The 23,827-nt window shown below is 38.3% G+C and overlaps 1 protein-coding gene across 4 annotated transcripts in view; it reads left to right on the forward strand.

The window, feature by feature from the left end:
* dpp6a (dipeptidyl-peptidase 6a) overlaps positions 1 to 23,827 on the forward strand; it is a 195,526-nt gene that overhangs the window by 97,002 nt on the left and 74,697 nt on the right. The window contains exon 1 of one of the 4 annotated variants that reach the window (XM_077508716.1): positions 2,362 to 2,577. The exons of the other annotated variants lie outside the window; for them this stretch is intronic. Coding sequence (XP_077364842.1) covers positions 2,524 to 2,577 — 54 coding nt within the window. The 5' untranslated portion in view covers positions 2,362 to 2,523. Of the gene's footprint in view, positions 1 to 2,361; positions 2,578 to 23,827 lie in introns of those variants that run through there. 4 annotated transcript variants of the gene reach the window in all.

Consider the following 23,827-nt stretch of genomic DNA (forward strand, 5'->3'; position numbering starts at 1 on the left):
AGATGGAGACTGAGAGAGATGGAGAAAGAGAGGGAGAGAAAGAAAGATGGAGAGAGAGGTGGAGAGAGAGAGGGGACAGGCAGTGTAACTTGAAGGGAAAGAAATATGGAGAAAGGGATGTGTGAGTGAGAAGAGTGCAAGGGAGTGACGAAGAGTTGTAAAAAAAAAAAAAAGGGAGGATGGGAGGAGACATACTGAGTTTGTGCGTCTTGGTCCTCCCCTCGTCGTCAAGCTTCTCGTCTTGACACTGAATCATCAATCGCAAAAATCCAGAGAATGACTGGAAATAATGGAAAGTTCTTTCTTGGTTGCACGCCAACACTTCAAAGTTTCAAATGACTCATATGACGACCACTCCTCTCACCACTTCCTCACAATAAGAACTAACTTGAACAAGAGAGAGATCCACACGTGGAAATAATCCACAGCGTCAAAAACCAAACCAAACCATAATCCGTTCAACATCAGCGGGTTTTTCGGCGCCAAGTTATGCGCCGGCATGCGCCAGCACGCGGTCGTCAGCTCGGGATTGTGGGTAATTTGCCTTCAGCCGTCTCCCATTTTAATTAAGTGCACATCAACGCCCGCCCAAGACCGACCGAGTCAAGTTGCAGACGGAGGGTATTAATTAACAATAAGCGCATCTCCCAATAAATCAGCCAGCATAATAATTGGTGTTCGTGGTGCATGATGGGAACATTCTGACCAGGTGATGTCATCAATCACGCCGGCCAATCAGACGCCAGCGGGAGTCCCATTTCCCTCCTAAAGGAGACACGTGACCGACTTTTGAATGGCTTGCATGACAATAAGTTAGTATATCATAACCAGCGTTGAGTTTCTCCTGCTATGACTTGGTAGCAAGATTGTGTGAATATCCAGAGCCACTTTCAAGTAGCAATTGACAATGGCCATGTATATATATATATGTATATATATATATATATACATATATGTATATATAGCATACATAGCATACTCCGGTCTCCTCCCACATTCCAAAGACATGCATGGCAGGTTAATTGGGCGCTCCGAATTGTCCCTAGGTGTGCTTGTGAGTGTGGATGGTTGCTCTGTGTGCCCTGCGATTGGCTGGCAACCAGTCCAGGGTGTCCCCCGCCTACTGCCCAGCGCCAGCTGAGATTGGCGCCAGCACCCCCCGTGACCCTTGTGAGGAATAAGCGGTCAAGAAAATGGATGGATGGATGGATATATATAGCAGTAATCAATGTCATAACAATGCATATATTTGTGGGAACTGGGGTCGTTGTATTTTATAATTTTAAAAAATTGCAGAATTTCACAAGGTTCTTCATGTTCAGTATTTGATAGCTCTTAATACGGAAAAGAAAAATGCACTAAGCTGTCTTACAAATGCAATTATGCCATCTCGTGGCAGAAAATGACCTCGACACAAATCAATATCACACGCTCTTTTTACAGTACAGTACATCTTTTTCATTTTAACATACTTTTATGAATTATTATGAAATTACTGTATCAATGGCTATTTCTATTAAACATTTTTTCCACTTTTAGGTTAACAAGTGAAAAATTTGTAAAAAAAATATTTTATTGTACATTTAGAACAGAGTGAGTTAACTATTGAAGTCATTTGATTAATTATTGATTATTTTTTTTCAATTGCTGTTGCTTCCTCTTTATATATATATATATATATATATATATATATATATATATATATATATATATTTACTTATTTATTTATTTTTTCATAATAAGCAGCCACCTTCAGTGTTCCAATTTGTTTTACTGAAAAACATTAAAGAGTATCGAAATAATGCAAACAGTTCTTTTTAACTGCACATGAAGTATTTCTCTCAAATAAAAATCCCAGCCTATTAATCATCTCAGCAGAAGAGGATACTTTTTCAGACATGTGAGGAGACAGATGAGATCGGTGGAAATAATCTTATTTTTAAGGGATTGGCCGGTCACCGATCCCCCAAAATTAGGGAGAAAAGAAAAGACAAAAAAATAATCAATTGTATCATAATTTAAATGTTCTCCTGTATAAAAAACAGAAGGCAACAGCATGCTGAAAAAAAAAGTCTTTTTTTTTTGTTTTTTTTTTCTTGTAACCCGCTGCCATGCCCAAACGTGCGTTTATTCTCCAGTTTAACCGATTACCGATGCAAACGATCCCGTTCCAGGGGCGGCCAATTAATATTCAATGAGCTCAAATTCCTCATGAATTCAACATGGAGGTCCCAAACGCTTCATTTGCATGCGCAGCGTCTTGAATTGATGCCTTTGCGCCGTCAGCTCACTCGCTCGCTCGCTCGCGCTCTCTCTCTCTCTCCTCGTCTTCTTCCTCCTCCTCCTCTTCCTCCTCTTAGTCCCGAGCAGTGCATCCTCTCGTCACCGTCCCCATCGGTGGAGCTTCTTCTTTTTTTCTTCCTCTTCGTCATCTGGCACCCACCGGTTGCCGCCACACGGGTGCTTATCTTCACATTTTGTGTTTTGTTTATTTTTTGCTGCTGCTTCATCATCTCCATCAATATGACCACAGCCAAGGACGGCAACGCGCTGAAAGCGGCTCAGCAGCAGGAGCAGGTATAGCGGCAAAAAAAAATAAAAAAATCAGCCGGCATGCAACATCCGTCGCAGGGCAAGAAAGTGCGCCTCGCTCACCTTGCTGCAGAGTCAAATCAACTTCATGTGTGTGCGTAAGCAGCGGCATGATTGATTGCATTGGCACGCTTGCCAAGACTCCGTCATGTGACTTTTTACTCTCAGGCAAAAAAAAAAAAAAAAAAAAAAAGGCTCGCATGTCAACGATGGTTCCGGAGACGGAACCCTCACTTTGTAGATAGATAACGTTAGTAGCCGCAATCGGCAGAATTGTGACGCCTACCCTGGCAGTGCGCAAAAAAAAAAAAAAAAAGAAGAAACTCAATCGGACGATAAATGTGTGCGTATTTATGAAACGGCAGCGTATCTGTGTCACAGATGTCGATGGCGACTGTACTTGAACGATTAACGTGCGAGCAGCAGAATTAATCGCCAGAAAAATGTGATCAACATTTTGAGCAATGCACATGCATACGTATGTATTGTGCAATACAAAACTGCACTGCAGCAACAACTGTCAGCAGCATTGTTTCACAAAAACTATAGTCCAAAATGAAATCAACTCCAGCGCTACTAACTATCAGCAATGGAATTTCATATAATGATAATAATTAGTTAATTAAGTCAAAAATATATAAATTGCAGCAGTACTCTCGGCAGTGGAATTAACAGCTATAGACTAATAATATTAGTTTCATGTGCAAAATTGAAGAAGAATAGTCAGCAGATTTGTCTGGCAAAAACTAAAGTTAAATCTAAATCTAATGATAATGAGCTTGTATTTAAGTAGCCGACAGGGAAACATTAACTCATTGACTGGCAGCCACTTTCGCAGAAGCAAACGCCTTCACTCCCGGATGATTGACTGGATTTTGACTGATTTTGCAAGGCCCACAGATTATTGTGTTCTATTGCTACATAAACATGGAACCTACTAAAAGAAAGATTAAAGTCTCTCCTTTCATCAGGAAAAAAAGTATGTTTCTATCTGTTTCCGTTTTGCAGCAATTAGATTTAGAATATAGCTTTTAAAGTTTCATCATTATTCACAAATCTATTTAGAATTGTGAGTAAATCAGCTTTTATTCAACATGGCCCTGGTTGATTTCCTATGCTCTGCTGCCACCTGCTGGCCATTTGTGTAATAACTACCATTTCTTCAACTGTTCTTTGCAGTTGAGAGACTGCATCAAAGCCTTCTGTATGCTGAAGCATAAAAAAACATGTATAACGTATAAATACGTCTTTGGGACACTTAAAACATTTAAAATAGAACATATTTATGCGTTTTTGGGAGCAAATGCTTTAACAGTGGCAAGAATAGACTTTGTACAGCAAAAAAAAATCTATGCATATGTATGGTCAGTACGTAGTCTGTCAGTTGAGACACGACAACAAAAGTGTCAGAAAAAAGCCACTGGAACATCAGAAGTTGGCTTTTTAAATGGTGTCAGTTGTGTGCTGAGTCACATTTAATGCGACTTTTAATGTGATTGGCTAATTCTGAACACAGCCATATCCCTAGTACTCATTTGCACCCAAAAAATTGTATATATATGTTCTATTTTAAATGTTTTAAGTGTCCCAAAGACGTATTTTTATGTTTTGTTTTGTTTTTGTTTTTTTGTTTTTTTAATGCTAGAGCATACAGAAGGCTTTGATGCTGAACCCAATGAAACGGCTAATCTTTCTTTTGGTAGCTTCCATGTTTTTGTAGTAATAAGAACACAATACTCTGTGCAACATCCGGAAAATGGCTGGGAGGGAATGTTAAGAGGGTGTGCACACTTATGCAACCTTTATTCTTAATTCTCTCACTTGTGTATTTTTGCTTGCCCTCTTGCAGAAAAAGTTTGTTTTTCCATGTAGTTTGACGGATCATTGGAGGCGGGGGACAAAAAAGCTCGCATTTGAAAAGGGGTGTGTAGACTTTTAATAATAGCTACTGGAGTCAAGAAATCCACAAGAAAAAAATTCTCGATGCTTTGACATGTTGATTATTTATCGTTTTCCCTGGTTAAAAGCTTGAAATGACGATATTTGTATTTTGGAGTTATGCAGGCAAAAAACTGTTTTTTTGAATGACCTGCATTGAATAGTGTAGTGGTTTCCATAGCTTGCGCTTGTCTGCTGATGGTCAGCGTTCTCCAAAAAAGGAAATGGTCGCTTTTGTGATGAGCTGTCGTCGGTGATGAATGTCGCAGTTGAGCGAGCGTCCTGGCGGGGTCGCGGTTTGACGCGCCGCCTCTCCGTGAGGTCCCGTCGCCGCGTCCTGATGGATGGACGGCCCCCAAAGGTGGACGGGACGAGATAGCGCCGACCGGCCCGCTAATCAGCCGCTCGCAGGCCAGTCCGTACGTCCGTCCGTACATCCGTCAGGAAGCCAATTGGGGACCATTTTAGTCCACATTTGGAGGACAATTTACCGTTTGTCTTGTCGTTTTTTGTTTTGTTTTGTTTTTTTAGGTTTTTTAGGCGGCTCGGTGAGGTAGCGGTTAGCATTTCTGGATCACGGTTCGAAGGTTGGGGGCAAGGTTAGTCAACTAAAACAAACAAAAAACTAAAATTCAAAAAACAATTTCATTAATGACATAAAATAAAAACGAAAATGCTTTTTGAAAGACGTTAACTAACTGAAGAAACTACATTTTATGTTTTTACAAAACTAACTAAAACTATGATAGCAAATATATTTTTCGTTTTTAGTCTGCATGAGCCTTTGGGGATGATTTTAAGTTGATTTCTTTTGATATTTGATGATCGAGTTTAGTACAATTTAGGCACTTTCTTTTATTTTTTATTTATTTTTTATTTTTTTAGGTTTTCAGGATCACAGTGCAATGGTTGGGAGCAAGGTTATTTTAGTGAATTAAAACTAACGAAAACACGTAAACTAAAATTCAGAAAAAATTCATTAATGAAATAAAATAAAAACGAAAATGCTTTTTAAAAAACGAAAACTAATTGAAACTACATTTTATGTTTAAAAAAATTAAAACTCTAATGATAGCAAAAATGTTTTTGTTTTCATCTTTTAATTTTAATTTAATGCATGAACCTTTGGGGATGATTTTAGGTAGATTTATTTTGATATTAACTGTATTAAGGAGAGAAGTGACATCTCGCAGCAACCAATAAAAAAAATAAAAAAAAGCACCTTCAGATGATGTCGCTCCCATGATGTTTTTTTTTTTTTAACATTGCACACAAGTAATGCACTTTAACAAAAAAAACTAAAACTAATACTGAAACTAAAACTTAAGCATTTATTAAATAACTAAAATTATTAAAAACTAGCAACCACCTTGAAAACGAATTAAAACCAACTAAATTTCAAAAACAAAACCCAAATCAAAACTAACTAAAATGAAAAATTGCAAAACTATAATAACCCTCGTTGGGGGTTGGAATCTCGGTTGTTTATCGATGATGTGAACAGAAGGCCAATACAATTCATTTCCATCCATTTGATTGGATGGCGTCAAAACCTTCAATGCAAACTCCCCAGTTGAAGTTGGAAAAAGTCCGCTCGGCTAAATGCTAATAAACAATGCTAACAGTTAGCAGTGATCGTTGCGGTTCTCACTCACACGCTCATTTAAACTTTTTTTTTTTCTTTTTTAAATAGAGCGTATTATTTTCCCTTCAAATTAAAAAACCAACACTGAGGTCTGGGAATGTTTTTGGAATGAGTCACAAACACGCCTGTTGCTCTTATCTATGTAGCACAATACGTACGTGGCTTTTGTCTCTTTCGTATTGTAACCGCTGCTTCAAAAAAACGAAACACAAAAAAAAACAGCTTGAAACAAATGCCAATGGCACGCCGGCCACTGCTGTTGCCATGGCAACCACTCGTCACCTTCACTTAAATCCACAAAAAAATTAATAAATTAAAAAAAACATGAATGAGCCATCTGTAAATCAATTAATGAATCAATAAAAGGCGAGGACTGTCAAAATTAATCAATTAGTCAACAAGTAATCGATTATCAAATTAATTGGCAGCTCTTCTAATAATCGAGTAATTGTTTGGAGCCATTTTTTTTTTTAATTTGAAATTATCCAGCTCCTCTGATTTCAGCATATCAACAGTAATTGTGGCAATGCTGAAAGCTACTACTTCTACTACTACTACTACTACTACTACTAGTAATTACTAGTTAATTACTTTGTAATTTTCACATAAGTTATCCTTCAATTTACTTCATGAGAATTCAGCTTTCAGCATTCCTTCACAATTTCTAGGAAATTGCACTTAAGTGTAGTTGTTGACGGGTTTCTGCAGTCCTCGATGAAAGAAGACTGATAATCTTCTGTGGTTAATCGAAATAAGACATTTGCAAACAAATGTTTTTACTTTGGAAAACAATGACCGAACCGTACAACATCAATACCCTTTTTGAAAATCACGATACAAATACGAAGTACGAAAAAAAAAAAAAAAAACGCACACCAATCACTGGTTAATAAACATTAATCGCGGGGGGATTGTTTTTTTAATACACGTTAATTCAAAATTAAAATGAACCAGATTAATCAATTGAATCATCAATAGATTAATTGATTCTATGGATATTGGATAGTGATAGTACTAGTGTCAGTCTTAAATAGTGCACCAGAGAGACAAATGTTAATACCGAATGCAATTGTTGTTGTTTGGGTATAAATGAGTGGTGAGCTGTTAACGAATTACGCCGCAATTGTTTTCATGATGATGAGCGAGCGATCGGCGCGGCCCAGTTCGCCGATTCCCGTGGGTAGTCGGCATTCCGCCACTTCTCACAGCTATCGGAGGCTCAGCACGGCTTTCAAGTCGGATCCCAGCGCCGAGCCGAGCGTTTAATGAGGAGGGCTCGAGTTTCGGCCGTCTCCGGCGCCGCCTCCTCCGCCGATAATCGGCCCTTTTTTTGCCGCCGAGCTGCCTTTTATGAAGCTCTCGGGCAGGCGTGAGAGTATCTGCAGCCCAAAATGAAAGCAAGGCAAAGAGTCGTCTTTATCCACTTTGTTGTGGTTTTTTTTTCTTTTTTTTCTTTTTTTAAGTGGGTAAAGTGCACATTTGGCATGCATTTTTTTGTTTTTTTTTTGGATGAAACCCTCCATCGGAGTCTGGAAACAACAACCAAGCAGATAAGTGGCAGCGCAGCCGGTAAACGATCGGCGATTAGCGGGCGATCGGGACAGAGCCCTGATGCTAATAACAAAAAATTGACATCTATTTCGGGGACAGTTTAAATTAGTCCAATAAAATACGTCTAAGGCTAAAAACGGCTAATTTCATCAGGATTTTTTTTTTCCAGACGAAAATGAAATGAAAACTGAAATAGAAGCCATTCATCGATAACGACAACTAAAATTGACTGACAATTTCGCCAATGACTAAAACGAAAATGAAAACGGCACAGATACGAAAATGTTCAGAATCCAATAGGAAGGAATGAAACGCCAGCTTCTAGATTCATTTTTAACATTTTTGCACTTTTTTTTTTTTATTTTGGTGAAAATTAAGTTATATTATTGTCAGTTCAACATGTTTGATTGAAACAATTAATAAATTCACTGTTGTATTAAATGTCTCGCGTGTACAGTTACAAATTGTGTGTTTTAATTTTCTGTCGAAAAGTTGAAATGTATGCTGAAGGAAAATATCCACTAATGGTCAATTTAGTCAAATAAAATTGCTCTTTTTTTCTTAAAACGCAAGTACAATCAGATGACTAAATTATGACTAAAACTTTGAGTGAAAATACTATAACTAAAACCAAATTAAAATTTCCTGTCAAAATGAACACTGATACAAAAAAAAAATAAATGAAAACCATAAAGCATTTCAACGATTAGCCTTCAAAATAAATGCCTTAAAAATAATTAGATTTTAATTTTCAACATGCAACCGTGACCCTCTATTAGAGATAATCGGCCTGGCCGATTATCTCGCTGATATTGTGCATTTTGCAAATATCGGTATCGGGCTTTTTTTATTTTTATTTTATTTTATTTTATTTTATTTTATTTTATTTTATTTTATTTTATTTTATTTTATTTATTTATTTATTTATTTATTTATTTATTTATTTATTTATTTATTTTAAATCTGACAGATAAAAGGTAAAGCTAAAACCATTTTAATCTCAGAGAAGTATTGATTTAAAACTTCAGTTAGCTTTATGAAATTCTTCTGAACCTTTTGTTTTTGTTCAACATTAAAACAACAGAAATGTGTTTTTAAGTTGCATGCACCTTTTCAAGATGGACTGAAAAACTTGGGAGCTCCCTGAGCATTTTTTTTTTTTTTTTTCGAAATTTAAAATGAATTATGCTAAGATTAAATCCATACTGGCTTCCTCTGTGTAAGTGACACGGGCTCGGAAACATTTGTTTGTGTGTGTTGGGGGCGGTGTCGATATATCGACACATGGTTTTATGTATCGATATTGGGATATATGAAAAGGTGTTTTGACACGATATCGATATATTGATATTTTGAACCCAGCCCTAATAGTTGTGGAGGGGGTGGGGGGGGCTGGTTGCCTGAAGAGATGAGTGATGACGCTGCAGGGTCTTTTTGTGTGGCGTGGGCTCGATCACAATCGCCGAATCGTTTGCTTTATGGTCGTAATAAAACCTTCAAGCGTGCAGGCAGGCTTTTCCAAAGTCATTGAAACACTCACAACTCCTCATGCCGGTCTAAAAAATTGTTCATATTGAAACCTGACGGAAAATATTGCAGCCTTATGCATCTCATTTGCAAATTTTTATTTTTTTTTGGCCAATTGAAACAAATAAAACTTTTTTTTTTTTCATTGTTTGTTATTTTTACTGCATTGAATCATCCAATTTGAGTACGTTTGTTGCATTTCAGCTTATTCAGCATATTCAAGTTGACGCATGTATAGAATAGGTGTCCATATAGATCAGCGGTGTCCAAACTACGGCCCGGGGGCCATTTGCGGCCTGCCGTCCATTTTCCAGTGGCCTGCGGCATATGCTAAAAATGGCATTTGACTCAGTTCAAATAAAATAAAAACAAAAATGTTTGCAAATGGCCAAAGTAAGAAGGGAGTCGAAAAACACAGGTGCTATTAAAGGTTATTTTAGTTAACTAAAACTCATGAAAAAACTAAAATTCAAAAAACAATTTCGTCAACGAAATCAAATAAAAAAAAAGATGCTTTTTAAAAAAAAAGAAAACTAACTCAAATTACACTTTATGTTTACAAAACTAACTAAAATAAAACTAACTATTTATAGCAAAAATGTCCTTCGTTTTAGTCTTCGGTACCTAATTTAATGCATGAGCCTTTGGGGATGATTTTAAATGTAATTTTTAGTAGATTTATTTTTATATAAACCGGAATAATGACGTCACGCCCATGGTGTGTTTTACGTATTGCGTACAAGTTAAAAATTGTTGTACCCCACTTAAAAAAAAAACTAAAACTAATACTGAAAGTAACTAAACTAAAACTAAGCATTTATTAAAGAACTAAAACTAATTTAAAAAAAAACTAAGAACCACCCTGAAAACTAATTAAAACTAAATGTAAAAAAACAAAACTCAAAACAAAAACTAAAATGAAAAATTCCCAAACTATAATAACCCTACTGCCATATTTCAAATAAATTGGTTTATATACTGTCACATTTTTCTAAATATGCAAAAGCACAAATAAATTATTTGTACAATTTTTAGGACTAAGCACAGTATCTCTTCATAACATTATGTGGCCCTTGCATCCTTCTGATTTTCGCTATGTGGCCCTCAAATGAAAAAGTTTGGACACCCCTGATATCGATGCCTGACAACAAATGAAAAAAAACAAAAAACAAAACATCCTCATGCCTTGCTTCTGAATTTGGAACACCATCTACTTGGTTGGCAAAATTCACGGACATTTTCACTGTTGGAACTTTCCAAATGGAGGTCATCTAATTGGAGGAGTTTACAAAATTGAAGGTCGGTTTTTCGTCAGGATTGTTAAAGGGATACTTGACTCATTGAAAATTTTCAGCAGTGAAAAGTTCATATTTTAACTTTATTAACTTTTATTAACTATTATTATTTTTTCCTGTTGCTGTCGACTGATGACGACATCATCCATACTGAGGAAGTAGGTCACGGCCAATTACGGCTCACCTGTTCTCTGGGTTTGGTCAGTAAAATGAGCCATGATTGGTCGTTACCTACTTCCTCAGCACAGGTGATGTCATCATCAGTCGACAGCAAGCAGAAAAAATACATTTTTAAAGGTATTAATTGCACATGAAAAATAATGTTACCACATTAATTTTAGACAAAATATTAACTTTCTACTGCTAAAAATGGCGGACTGAATCAAGTATCCCTTTAAGTATAGTTTGATCTTAAACCTAGCATCTTTTCACAAAATGCTCATTTTCTATTTTTTTTTTGTTCTGAAACCAACCTGGGCTTTACTGCTAGTTACTAAAGAAAATGAAAAACTAGAAACACATTTTTTTCTGTTGAAAGAAGAGAGTCAACAATTTATTTTGGTGAATTTGTTTGTCGCAAAAGACAATATCTGAAAATCTCCAACCAAAATGCTAAAAAGGTCTGTCAGTGAATGTGTTCAATCAACCTCAAATTCTCCGCTTTGAAATGCTCCAAAATTCAACAAACTCTTTCCATGGAAAATTCTTAGAAACTGTTCATAGAAAAGTGATGGAAACATTGGAAAATATGTCAACATCGGCTGGCATGCAAATGAGCCGATGCGGGCCAAACTGTGGAATGTGCTGGATCAACTCGATTGACATAAGATGAGACTCGACCGGTCCGTCACGTTGTCGACACGTTTCTTATTGTTAATTGTCCGTTTGTCGATCCGCTCTCACGGCCGCCGGGTCACCTGACTTGGCGTCGTTGAGCCGATTTCCTTGGGCTAATGAGGTGCGATAAGATGCGGGTCGGAGACGATGCACTTTTCAAAGAGAGATAATTGGTCGCCTGTTTCCGCTCCGTCCTTGACTGATAAGCGGCTCAAGCTCGCAGTCTGACGATTATCGGGCCGATTCTGTCTGTCGGCTTTTGCTCAAATGTTGGTCAGGCTGTGATGAATATTCAGTGAGGAAAATAATCCCGTCTGGCTGATAATGCTCACATTTAACCATACATATTCATCTGAATGCGCCGACAACTACAACATCCGATACTCGACTGTGTTATGCTATATTATTGTGTCACCCTGATAATATTCCATTGAGTATTTCATTAAAAAAAAAAAAAAAACATCAAAATTGTAATAGATGATGGTAAGATCAGGTACAGGCAGTCAATTAGGCACATACTTGAATCCATCCATCCATCCATTTTCTTGACCGCTTATTCCTCACAAGGGTTGCGGGGGCTGCTGGCGCCTATCTCAGCTGGCTCTGGGCAGTAGGCGGGGGACACCCTGGACTGGTTGCCAACCAATCGCAGACATACTTGAATCGAAACCTTAATTTGAAACGGTAATGATAATAATAGCTTCAACACCAATTTGGAATTCTAACACTTGTTAATTTGAAATATTAGCAGTAAAAAAAATCGAAAAAATCGATTCATAAAAGAATCAAGATTCTAATTTATTAATCAAATCGATATTTATATCCAAAAATCGATTTTATTTAAATTAGAAATGAAGAAGAAGGGGAAAAGGCAGTTGTAGCCCACATGCTGTTTTTGTGGAAAAAAGCACTTACAATACAAAATTAATAAATGTTTAAAAAAAAAAAAAAAAAAAACACACTTTGTCTCTATTTGTCATTTTGTCTTGCAAAGTAGACTGGAGCAGATCATGACAATGTTGTGTATATCTGTAAATTGAAGCAGAAATCATTTGTCAATCAAATCGAAAATCGATTCTGAATCGAATCGTAGACCCAAAAATCGTAACCAAATCGTTAGACAGTCAAAGATTCCCAGCCCTAATGATCACTATGATCAGTCAAAGCGCTAACCCTTGTTGGAATCCCGAATGCAAAGTCCAACCTCTGGATTCAAACCCTATCCTTTGATTGAAACCACAATTTGAAGAACAAACTCTGGTTTGAATGCCTCTCTCTTGTCTGAAACCATAACGATAATTTGAAACCCTAAACATGCAACCCTGCGTTGAAACCTGAAGCTGTTTCTAACCCTAACTCTTCTTTGAAATCCTAACTTCTAATCATAAACTTTCTCACACTAAGCCTGTCATTAACCCTGTTTTGGAAACCCTAATAATGTCTTGAAACCCTCATTTGGAACAAAAAATCCCTGACTTGAAACAATGATTTCAAACGCTAATCATGTCGAGTTGAAACGCTGACCAATCACCATTTTTTTTTTAGTCTAACCCAGACTTCAAAAAACATTTGAACATCTTGAGACCCTAACCCCATTTTAAAACCCTACTTTGAAACCCTAACCTGTGTTTGAAAGCCTTGCTTAGCACTTGAAATTAGAATAGCTTGAAAATCTAACTAGACCAAGTGCAATTTCTGAAGAAATTGCGTGGGAATGCTGAAAGGTGAATGCTAAGATTTTAAATGCATGTGGAATGCTTATTAAGTAAATTGAGAGATAAATTATGAAATTATAATCCATTTCCTGATCTGATAGTCAGTTGGTATCAAACCATCAAATGTACTCAAGCGTGATCCGAACCCAGGTTCTCAATGGGGGAGTCAATTGCTCTAAGGACTGAGCTAACGTGCCTTGTTCAAATTCATGGCTAAAGTCGTATGTATTTTAAAAATAGCCATCTGATGAAAGCCAACATACATTTCATCATTTCAGTGAAATTGTAATGCATTTCCTGATACGATAGTCAGTTGGGTATACATTTATATCACTAAGCATAATTGCCATGGATATATTTGAAATGTACAGTCGGAGGTGGGATTCGAACCCGGGACCGCCTGGTTACTGGACAACGCACTGAACCAAGTTCAGTATCAGAGAGCCGGTAATGATCAGTTGTATGTATAGAAGTGGGCGTGGAAAGCGTGTAATTCAATGTCTGTCCCATTGAAAATGAATGTGGGAAAAGTTGATATTTAACGTTAAATTGTGCGAGTACTGTAAGTAACGTGGAATCAGATGATAAATACCCCGGAAGACGTAAATTTTTGAAGCAAGTTGAAATTTGAATGGTGTAAATCGGAAGTACAGTCAAACCTCGGTTTTCGAACGCTTCTGTTCTCGACCAAATCGGTTTTCGACCAGAAAATTCGAGAATTTTACGTCTCAGAAGTCGTCCAAAAAATCGGCTCTCAACCAAACTGAAAAAAGTCGAGCGTACCTGAACGCGACTCACTCGGAAGAAAAAGCCGAGTGTAGAATAGGCTACAAAGCTGTCTATCCCTGAAGTCTGATATGTTCAACTTTGTTAACTGCGTAACTGAGACGAATCCTAATTTGCATAATTTGAAGTCTGTTCATTGGAAAGCGAGTTCACGTGACACAATTTACCCTCGCGTTCGTGCGTGTGGCCGCTTGAACAGAATCAGTCTTCGCCAGCAGCGATAGCAGCAGGAAGTCTGGCGCTAGCGTGTGCGTCAATGACTGGTGGGTCCTGTTGTCCTTATTGCTTGTCTGTAACCTTCTTGCCAGAATCAGCTATAGCTTGTTCCTTCTAAAATGTTTGTTACGAATGTTTGGCCGGTGTTTCCTCATCCGCACGTTACCACATAGCACTCGTAAGTTGATGTTGCGCTGCTTAGCCCGAAACCGGAAGTGTCACCATTTAGTTTCACAATAAGAGCGCATACCGGAAGTGATGTTCTAAATGACGCTAGCTTAACTGCGCTAATTTAATTTGCTTTCTTTATTAATGTGAATGCCTTAACTTACGTTTATACATTTACTTATTGGTCTATTTTCTGTCTTTCTTTAGGAAACCACACACTCTCAGTCACGCACACACCCATACAAGACACAAACAACTTAAACCAAAAGCTGCAAACAATGAACATATGTTTGAAGATTGTAAGTGCATTTTGTCTTTGTTTTTTTTCATCATTTTAGATAGGATATCTTCTATTAAAATAAAACAGTGTATATTTCTACCCTTATCTATTTATGGTAAACAGTATAGAGTGCAGTTTATGGTGTAAAATAGTAAAAAAAAAAAAAAACTTGGAAAAAGTTTTTTAGACTTGGAACGGATTAAAATTATTTACATTAATTATAATGGGGAAAAATAGTTTCGGATTTCGAACAATTCGCTTTTGAAACAGCCTTCTGGAACGAATTATGTTCGAAAACCGAGGTTTGACTGTATTATGAGGGAGTTGTTTCTCGACAAAAGAGTAAGAATAATAAAAATCTGAATAACATGTGGGATGCTTTCAGCATTACCACAATAAGAAATTGTGCAGAGTTTCAAACCCTCATTAACAGCCCTAATGCTGTCTTGAGTCCTGACTTTTAAATGCTTTAATCCTGTCTTGAAACCGTAAACCTAATAACCACTGTCCAGACTGCAGAGCAGCTGCAGAAGGCGGTGGTGGTGTAATGGAATCGTTGAATATGCTCGCCATTAGCCAGGCGGGAGCGCCGAGCAGGTTAATTGGCCGCTGGCTCCATGCCGGCGCCTGATTGGCCGAGGCTGCCGGCTGATATTTGCAAACATGGATTGTCATTAGGGTGCTCTTGTTTGACTGCTGACTTTGTCCTCTCCGTGTTGTTGTTATTGCATTTTTTTATTTTATTTTCCTGACTAAATAAGCGGTGCCGCGTCGCCGCTCAGGTGCTCGCCCGCCTTGCCTCACCACGCCGCTCCCGCTGACATTTAGCGGCCAAAAGCCTCGCTTTTGCTCGCTCGTTGGCTCCACACGGGGATAACGAATGCGCTTGGAATTGAGCGAATTTTTTTATTTTTTTTTTTTAATGCGGAGGCGGGAAAGTGGGCGGCGTGCCACCAAGTCGCCCCACCGCCTCCGCCAACCCCCAGCAAATGCCGTCGTCTGTCATGTTCCCGAAGCCCAAATTTGACTTTGCATCAAAAAACAGCCTCTCGTCGTCTGGATTATTGTCTATTGTTACCATGGCGATGCCGCAGATCAAAGCCGCTAACTACTTGTTTTGCTCTCTTGCAAATCGTCATGAAGGCAAACAAAGAAGACTTTCACAACTAGTGTGACTCAGTAAACTAACCCTGGCTTGAAACCCCAGTTTGAAACACTAACCCCGACATGCAAACCTCCTTTGAAACCCGACTTCCAAACCCCGTCCCTAGCTTGAAACCCTACATTCAAATCCCTGCCCTGAATTGAAACCCTACTTTCAAATACCCTTGCGTAAGACTTGAAAACCCCAACAGTGGCTTGAAACCGTTCTTTCAAACCTGAACCTTTGCTTGAAACCCTAACCCTGGCTTGAAATCCTATTTTGAAACCCTCCTCACAAAATCTATGCCTAGCTTGAAACCCTAACCCTTCTTTAAAAACCTGGCTTTAACCCTAGTTTGAAACCTTAACCATTATTTAAAACCCTGACTTTAACCATGCAGTTGAAATCATATTTTGAAACCTAAACTCTGGCTTGAAACCCTCCTTGCAAACTGCATCCCTATCTTGAAACACCAATCTTTCTTTAAAAACGTGGCTTTAACGCCTACTTTGAAACCTTGACCTAATGGTCAAGGTTTCAAAGTCGGCGTTAAAAAACCTTGACTTTAACCATGTATTTGAATCCTGTTTTGAAACCTTAACTCTGGCTTAAACCCCTTTTTGAAAGCTTAACCCTGGCTTGAAACCCTCCTTACAAAACCCATGCCTAGCTTGAAACCCTCACCTTTCCGTAAAACCTGTCTTGAAACCCTACTTTGAAACCATAAACATTATTTAAAACCCTGACTTTAACCATGCAGTTGAAATCACATTTTGAAACCTTAACTCTGGCTTGAAACCCTCCTTGCAAACCACATCCCTAGCTTGAAACCCTAACCTTTCTTTAAAAAACCTGGCTTGAAACCCTGCTTTGAAACAACGCTGGCTTCAACCCCAACTTTGTACCCAGACTTGAAAGCTTGCTTTCAAGACGAACCCTAGCCTTTGTCAAGTCAAGTCAAGTCAAGTCACTTGAAACTCTCACCGTCTTCAAACCCCAGCCCTGACTTGAAACCCTTCTTTCAAACCTTAATGCGGAAATGCAGCCCTCATGTCTGCAAGCTGATGAACCAGAGCGGTATTTTTTTTTTTTTTTTTTTTTATCATCCGTTCTCTTACTGACCTTTTCCAAGCTTCTCCCTCAAATAAAATGCCGCTCGGCACAAATGTGAAGAGGATCTCATCTGCGGCATGCGCGAAAACCTTACCCGGCCCGGCAGCCAAGGATGAGCGAGCGCCACGCCTAGTTGGACACGAGCGAATGTTGAGCAATCGATGACAAACGCAAACAGATGGACCGATTGCCGTCCAAGCGCATCATCGATCCTGATCTACTCGCTGCGTCGCATCCAAACGGGTCATGTTGATGCGATGAGGCCAAAATTGTTTCCGTATGCAAATGCAAATTGGATTATTTTGAGTTGTGTTAATTTCGATTGTGCGAGGTGGTGGCTATCACAAATGACTGGCAAGACAAATGGAACGTAACGTGTGCAAATGCCCGTGCCTGGTGTGGACTTTTTTGACTTTGTGGATTGTTTGTAGTTGTCCCATTTATTTTTCTACTGTGCAAGATTTAGGTTGTCACGATAAACTGATGAGAGGCAAGACAACATTTTGTCATGCACATGCCATGGCCTTTTTAAAATGTATTTATTAATTTAACTTTGTGGGTTATTTTGAGTCTTAATTTCTATTGTGCAAGGTGCTTAATAGCATGAATAACTGCCAAGTGCAGCAATTGCATGAATTACTTTGTGGATTTTCTATTGTGCATTGCACATAGGTCATGTTGATGCGGTAAGGCCAAATCGTTTCCAAATGCAAATGGAAATTCAACACCAGGCTTCCTGGCTTTGTGGATTATTTTGAGTTGTTGTGTTAATTTCGATTGTGCAAGGTGGTGGCTATCACAAATGACTGGCAAGAGAAATGGAACGTCACAAAACGTGTGCAAATAAATGCCCGTGCATGGTGTGGACTTTTTTTTTTTTTTACTTTGTGAATGGTTTGTAGTGTTACATTTATTTCTACTGTGCAAGATTCAGTTTGTCACGATAAACTGAGGAGAGGCATGACAACATTATGCCATGCATGATGCACATGTGCACATTTTTTAACATTTTTTTTATTCATTTTACATATTGAGCTGTCTTAATTTCTATTGTGCAAGGTTGCATGAATTACTTTGTGGCTTTCTATTGTGCATTGCACATACGTGCCTGCACATTGCTGAATGTGTTTTTTTTGTCTTTGTTTTATTTTGGGCTGTCTTAATTTCTATTGTGCAAGGTTGCATGAATTACTTTGTGCATTTCTATCGTGCATTGCACATACGTGCCTGTACATTACTGAAGGCTTTTTTTGGTCTTTGTTTTATTTTACTGTGCCCTTTATGCAGTCATTGTGTTTATTTCGATTGTCCAAGGTGGGCTTGTGTTTCTTTCCCCAAGAATGTGGCTATTTGTACTTTCCTTCAACTTCCAACTGAAAAATGGCGACCGTGTTGAAAAGCAATCTTCAAGCCAATCTGCTGGGTCAATATAATGAACCCAACCTTGGGTAAAAGTAACCCAATCTGCTGAAAACACACAGCGAGCGGGTTAAGAAAACAAGTCAGCGTGTTTTTTTTTTTTCCATTCTTTTTGAGCGCGCAAGAAATGAGTTACTTGTGATCTTTTGCGCGGCGGCGGCGGCAGCTCGATGCGGTGAAAGTGATTTTGTTTGCGGCCGGCCGGGTGAACTGGCTGAAGGTTCCAATCAGCGCGGCTGTCTGGGCCCGGCCCACATATCAAAAAACGCGACCACTCTTTTTACTGGCCCCACAAGTCTTATTGCACAATAATGGCGCACGCTCGCCAGCAGGTGCCTGAACGAAGCCGCTAATAGAGCAATTATTCTCCAACAAAAGGTCACCTCAGGCATGACGACGGGCGCGGAAATCAATAAAGCTCCCAATTACGACGGCCACGGGCCCGCCCGCGTTTTTTTTTTTTTTTGCTCGCCGGCTGCTCGCCAGCCGGCTGCAAGCAGATCGTCTTTCTTTTCTCTTTCAGATTACATCGCAGCTTTTTACTTTACTCACTCCGCCTTTCTTCGTGAAAAATGCATGACACCGTTGTCATGTGACCGCTCGCGACATCAAAGTCGGCCACGGGCTCGATTTGCGCTGAATAATTATTCGTCAAATTCAAATCGACATCGCTGCGTAGTCGTGCACATTTCAAATCGTAAAGGATGCAATTTGAGGATAAAACTGCTTCAGTTATATTTAAGTTTATGTATTTTTACATCTAGAGACCGAAAGATGAAACATCCCACCAATTTAATCAGATGATATTAAAGGGATACTTGACTCATTGAACCATTTTTAGCAATAAAAAGTTCATATTTTGTCGATAATTAACGTGTTAACTTATTTTCATGGACAATTAGTACCTTTAAAAAGTCATTTTTCTACTTGCTGTCGAGTGATGATGACATCACCTGTGCTGAGGAAGTAGGTAACAACCAATCATGGCTCAGTTTACTGACCAAAGCTAGAAAACAGGTGAGCTAAAGGTAAAGCTAAAACCATTTTAATCTCAGAGAACTGTTTATTTAAAACTTCAGTTAACTTTATGAAATTCTTCTGAACCTTTTTTGTTTTTTGTTCAAAATTAAAACAAATAAGCTTTTCAAGACGTACTGAAAACCTTGGGAGCGCCCTGAGCATTTAATTATTTATTTATTTTTTAGAAATTTAAAATGAATTATACCAACATTAAAAAATAAAAAATAAAAAAATAAAAATAAACTTCCACATTTTGAAAAATCTGAACAAAAGTACAATCAGCATTAATGCTTTAACACAATTAACAGCAAAGCCAAGATTGGCGTTTGTATTTAAAAAAAATTTGACGCCAATATTTCCCCACCCCTTTTTACTGAAAATTAATATTGGCTTCAAATATCGGTTATCAGCCTCCTTTACTACTAATATTTAGGGACGTAACGATAACGACAGTATCGTGATATTGCGATATCAAAACTCCCACAATATATCGTCGTTGTTATGTCACGATATTAAAAGCAGAACATCTGCTTAAAAAGTCAGGTTGATTTCCATTTGTGCAGTTCTAGCACCCTCTGGTGGCTAGTTTTTTTTAGTGCAGTTTCATTTTCATAAGACATGTTTTGGCATGTTCTGTTTAATATGCAATATTAAGTGTTATTAGAGAATGTAGGTTATTTAAATGTATTGCTGTAATGTACAAAAAGCACAATATTAACAATATTGTGACCTTTTTTGTATTGCCAACCTGCCCACAATATCGTGATAATTATCGTATCGTGACCTTCATATCGTGATATCGTATCGTGATGTTTTGATATTGTTACTTCCTTAGTAATAATCGGCATCGGTAAAAACCTTTCTCTACCAAATATCAGAATTGGTACTGGCCTCATAGAAGTCGTATTAGTCAGGCCCAAATTCCAAGAAGCAAATGTTTTGTAAATTCTAATCTTAGTTTAGGTTTGCAGGAAGTACTTGAGCTGTCAAGGTGGAACATTTTTGTTGCTACTTGAAATCAATGATCTTGGCTGAGGATTGTTTTCGATTGTCTCCTTACATAAAAAACAGCTCAAGTCCCTCAACTGTGGAACTTTTGCTTCTCGGGATCCTACCGGCGCAGCGGCTGACTTCATTACTCGGAGAGTGTAAAATTAGGCGGCGGTAATTTGGATAAAATGCTCTGCGGGACGACTGCTTCAAACTTGCTATTAAGAGTGTGCGGCGTGTCGTGCCTTCAAGGTCACGACTCGACTTTGGATATATTTGTCCTAAAAATCAACTTCCTTCATATTGCTTGTTGTTGGGATCATATGGAAAAGTAAACGAATAAGACCAAAAAAAATGAGGTGTTGAGTACTTCTAGTTGTTTGACAAAACATGTCACCTGTTATTAAGGCAATTGTGACAAAAAAAAAAGCGCCACATGCTGCTTCACCCGCTGCTCACATGTAGCAGCCATGTTTGTTTGTGTACAGTTGCATGTAGCTCATATAACACTCAGTCGTAGTGGATTACAGGATACTGAGCCACATGCTGCTTCACCAACTTATTAACTTCTTGACTGGCAGCCATTTTGACTGAAGCAATCCCCTTTCGCTAATCCCCTTTCGCTCCTGGTCTGTTTTGGATTTGGACTGATTTTTGCAAGGCCCACAGACTATTGTGTTCTATTGCTGTCAAAACAAAAATGGAACCTACCAAAAGAAAGATTAAAGTATGTTTCTATCTGCTTCACTTTTGCAGCAATTGGCGTTTAATTACAGTTAAGTTTCATCATTATTCACAAATCTGTTTAGAACTGTGGGGAAATCAGCTTGTTTTGGTTGATCTCTTATACTCTGCTGCCACCTGCTGGCCGTTTTTGTAAAAACTACCATTGCTTCAACCATTCTTTGCAGTTGAGACGCTGCATCAAAGCCTTCTGTATGCTCTAGCATAAAAAGCAAAGTTCGTATAAATACGTCTTTGGGACACTTAAAAGATCTAACATATAACATATTTATACGTCTTCGGGAGCCAATGAGTTAATTGAGCACATGAAACCACATGTGCAACAAAACGTCCAGTTTTGTTATCACAGTTGATCTCGTCTTAACGCTCGATGAAAAGATAACAGTTGTCATTTCCGCCATTTAGCTGTGGGCACACATAAAAAACACACTCATAAAAACTTGACTAAAATCTACAGATAATTTAGTTCATGAACAAAAACGAGTTGAAAATTATTTGATTTTGTAAAATGTCATGTGACACTGTCATGTGACACACAGCACAATCACATGGGACAGACAGGAGGTGGCTTCATGGTGATAGGTTAAAAAAAACAACAACGTAAATTATAGTTGTGGGAATGCATTCCCACATAAGACTCCCACATAAGACTTCCGATTTTCATTGTTCAAATTTCAACTAGCTTTAAAAATTCACGCCTCCCGTGGTATATACAGTATATCGTCTGATTCCACATTACTTACAGTATTTGCACAATTTGACGTTGATAAGTTATATGTATGGAAAGTGATACTTAGAAAAAGTTCAATGTCTGTCCCATTGAAAATGAATGGGGAAAAGTTTATATTAAACGTCAAATCATTACCAGGTGTCTGATACTGCTTGGTGGCACAGTTGATAAAGCGCATTGTCCAGTAACCAGGAGGTTATCATTTCATAATCAATCTCTCAATTTAGTTTATAAGCATTCCACGTGCATTCAAAATCTTAGCATTCATCTTTCAGCATTCCCACGCAATTTCTCCAGAAATTGCACTTAGTCTAGTTATAACGTAACATTAATCCAACGGCTATAACATTCCAACAATAATGTTAATGCGACCGCTAACTAATGCTGGCTAACTTACTAGCTCATAGCATGGAGCCATTGTAGCCATTGTAATTGTGTGTGATGTTGTTTTTCATCAAAAAGATGAGAAAAATTTGATGTGAAATACTTTTAGATCCAAAATATTTAACAATCTGCTGACAAAAAAAAATATACAGGGGTAAAATGGTTGTCCTGACTAAATCTAGACTAAAACATGACAGTTTTTGTTGACTAAAATTAGATGAATAAAATGACGTTTTCTTGGACTAAAATAAAGACTAAAATGCTCGATTTATAGTCGACTAAAAATTGACTAACTAAAAACGGGGTGAGGTTGACTAACTGTGATTAAAAACTAACAAGCGTGAGTGAAACTGGACTAAAACTGAGACTAAATTTCAAAATGGCAGACAAAATTAACACGAATATGGACTCAATAAAAACCTTGTGAAGCGGCTTTTCTCCGCCGCCTATCGATTAACGTCATCCGCGCGCCCGCTCCCCGTGTCCGTGCAGCGCGTTCATGCAGGGAACGTTGGAGTTCGAGCACCGTCCCTCGCCGAGCGTCACGTCTTTGAACTTTTCGGCCTGCCGTTGCCGTCTGGCAGTCAAGGCGGCGGCGAGGTCAGAGGAGGCAGGGGGAAAAAAAACTCCATAAGTTTACTTTTAAAACTTCACTTGTCTACATTTTATGTTGGGGAAGGAAGACGCGATTCAAAAGGTCAAATCATCTGTGAAAGGTTATTTCAGCGCTTTAGCTTCATCCTGGAATTTCAGCAAAATGGCCAAACTTTTTTGGGAGTTGTATAAATGTAGTTTTGAATCTTCTTGGTCGGAGGAGTTGTGTTTGATTGTTCGAGCGCTTGATGTACGAGCGTCTTGTTCTGTTGACCGCAGCGTTCGATACGGTGGTCGTTTGCAACACCGGGTGGCGCTCTAGAGTGGGTTTCGATCCTCCTTGGTAGGCAGGAATTTTGGCATTTGCCTCGGTTGCTCTGTTCCAGTGGTGTAGTGGTCCCTGGAGAAGTGGGTATATTCTCAACTTTCACCATTTAAAAAAAAAAAAAATTAAGTATAGTAAAAAAGAAAAAAGTCTGACTTGCCGATCCCGATTTTTGCTGGTACCGATTTCTTTTTTCCATTACAAGCAGCATATATCTTCAGTGTTCCAATCTTGTTTTATTGGACAACATTAAACAATATCGGCAAAATAATACAAATGGGTTGTTTGAACTGCACATGAAGTAGTTCTCTCAAATAAAACTGAAAATCCAATTAGTCATCTCAACAGAAGAGGACAGTCACTGACTTTTTCAGACCTCTGCGGAGGGAAATGAGATTGGTGGAAAAGAACGGTTCATTTTGAAGGGATCGGCCGATCACCAATCTTCCAAAATTAAGGAAATTGGGGCCAATAAATCGGCCGGCCGATCGATCGGTGCATCCCTAATAAATATATATCTTATATAACGATTAATTCTCGAGTTAACTGTGGAAATCCTGAGATTAATTATAATTATTAAAAAAAATGTAATTGACTGACAACCATACATTATATACAGTGTGTTTATTCTTAAGGGACTGGCCGATCACCGATCTTCCAAAATGAAGGAAATCAGGGCCGATAAGTCGACCGGCCCATTGATCAATCAGTGCACCCCTACAAATTACAATATGTAGTGAACAATGAACAAAAATCGTGAAAGAATAAAATTGTTTTGTGCGGAATCTGAAAACAATTTGTCCCCATTCTTGTG

This window comes from Festucalex cinctus, chromosome 20 (genome assembly GCF_051991245.1).
Source record: "Festucalex cinctus isolate MCC-2025b chromosome 20, RoL_Fcin_1.0, whole genome shotgun sequence".
Classification (NCBI taxonomy): Eukaryota; Metazoa; Chordata; class Actinopteri; order Syngnathiformes; family Syngnathidae; genus Festucalex; species Festucalex cinctus.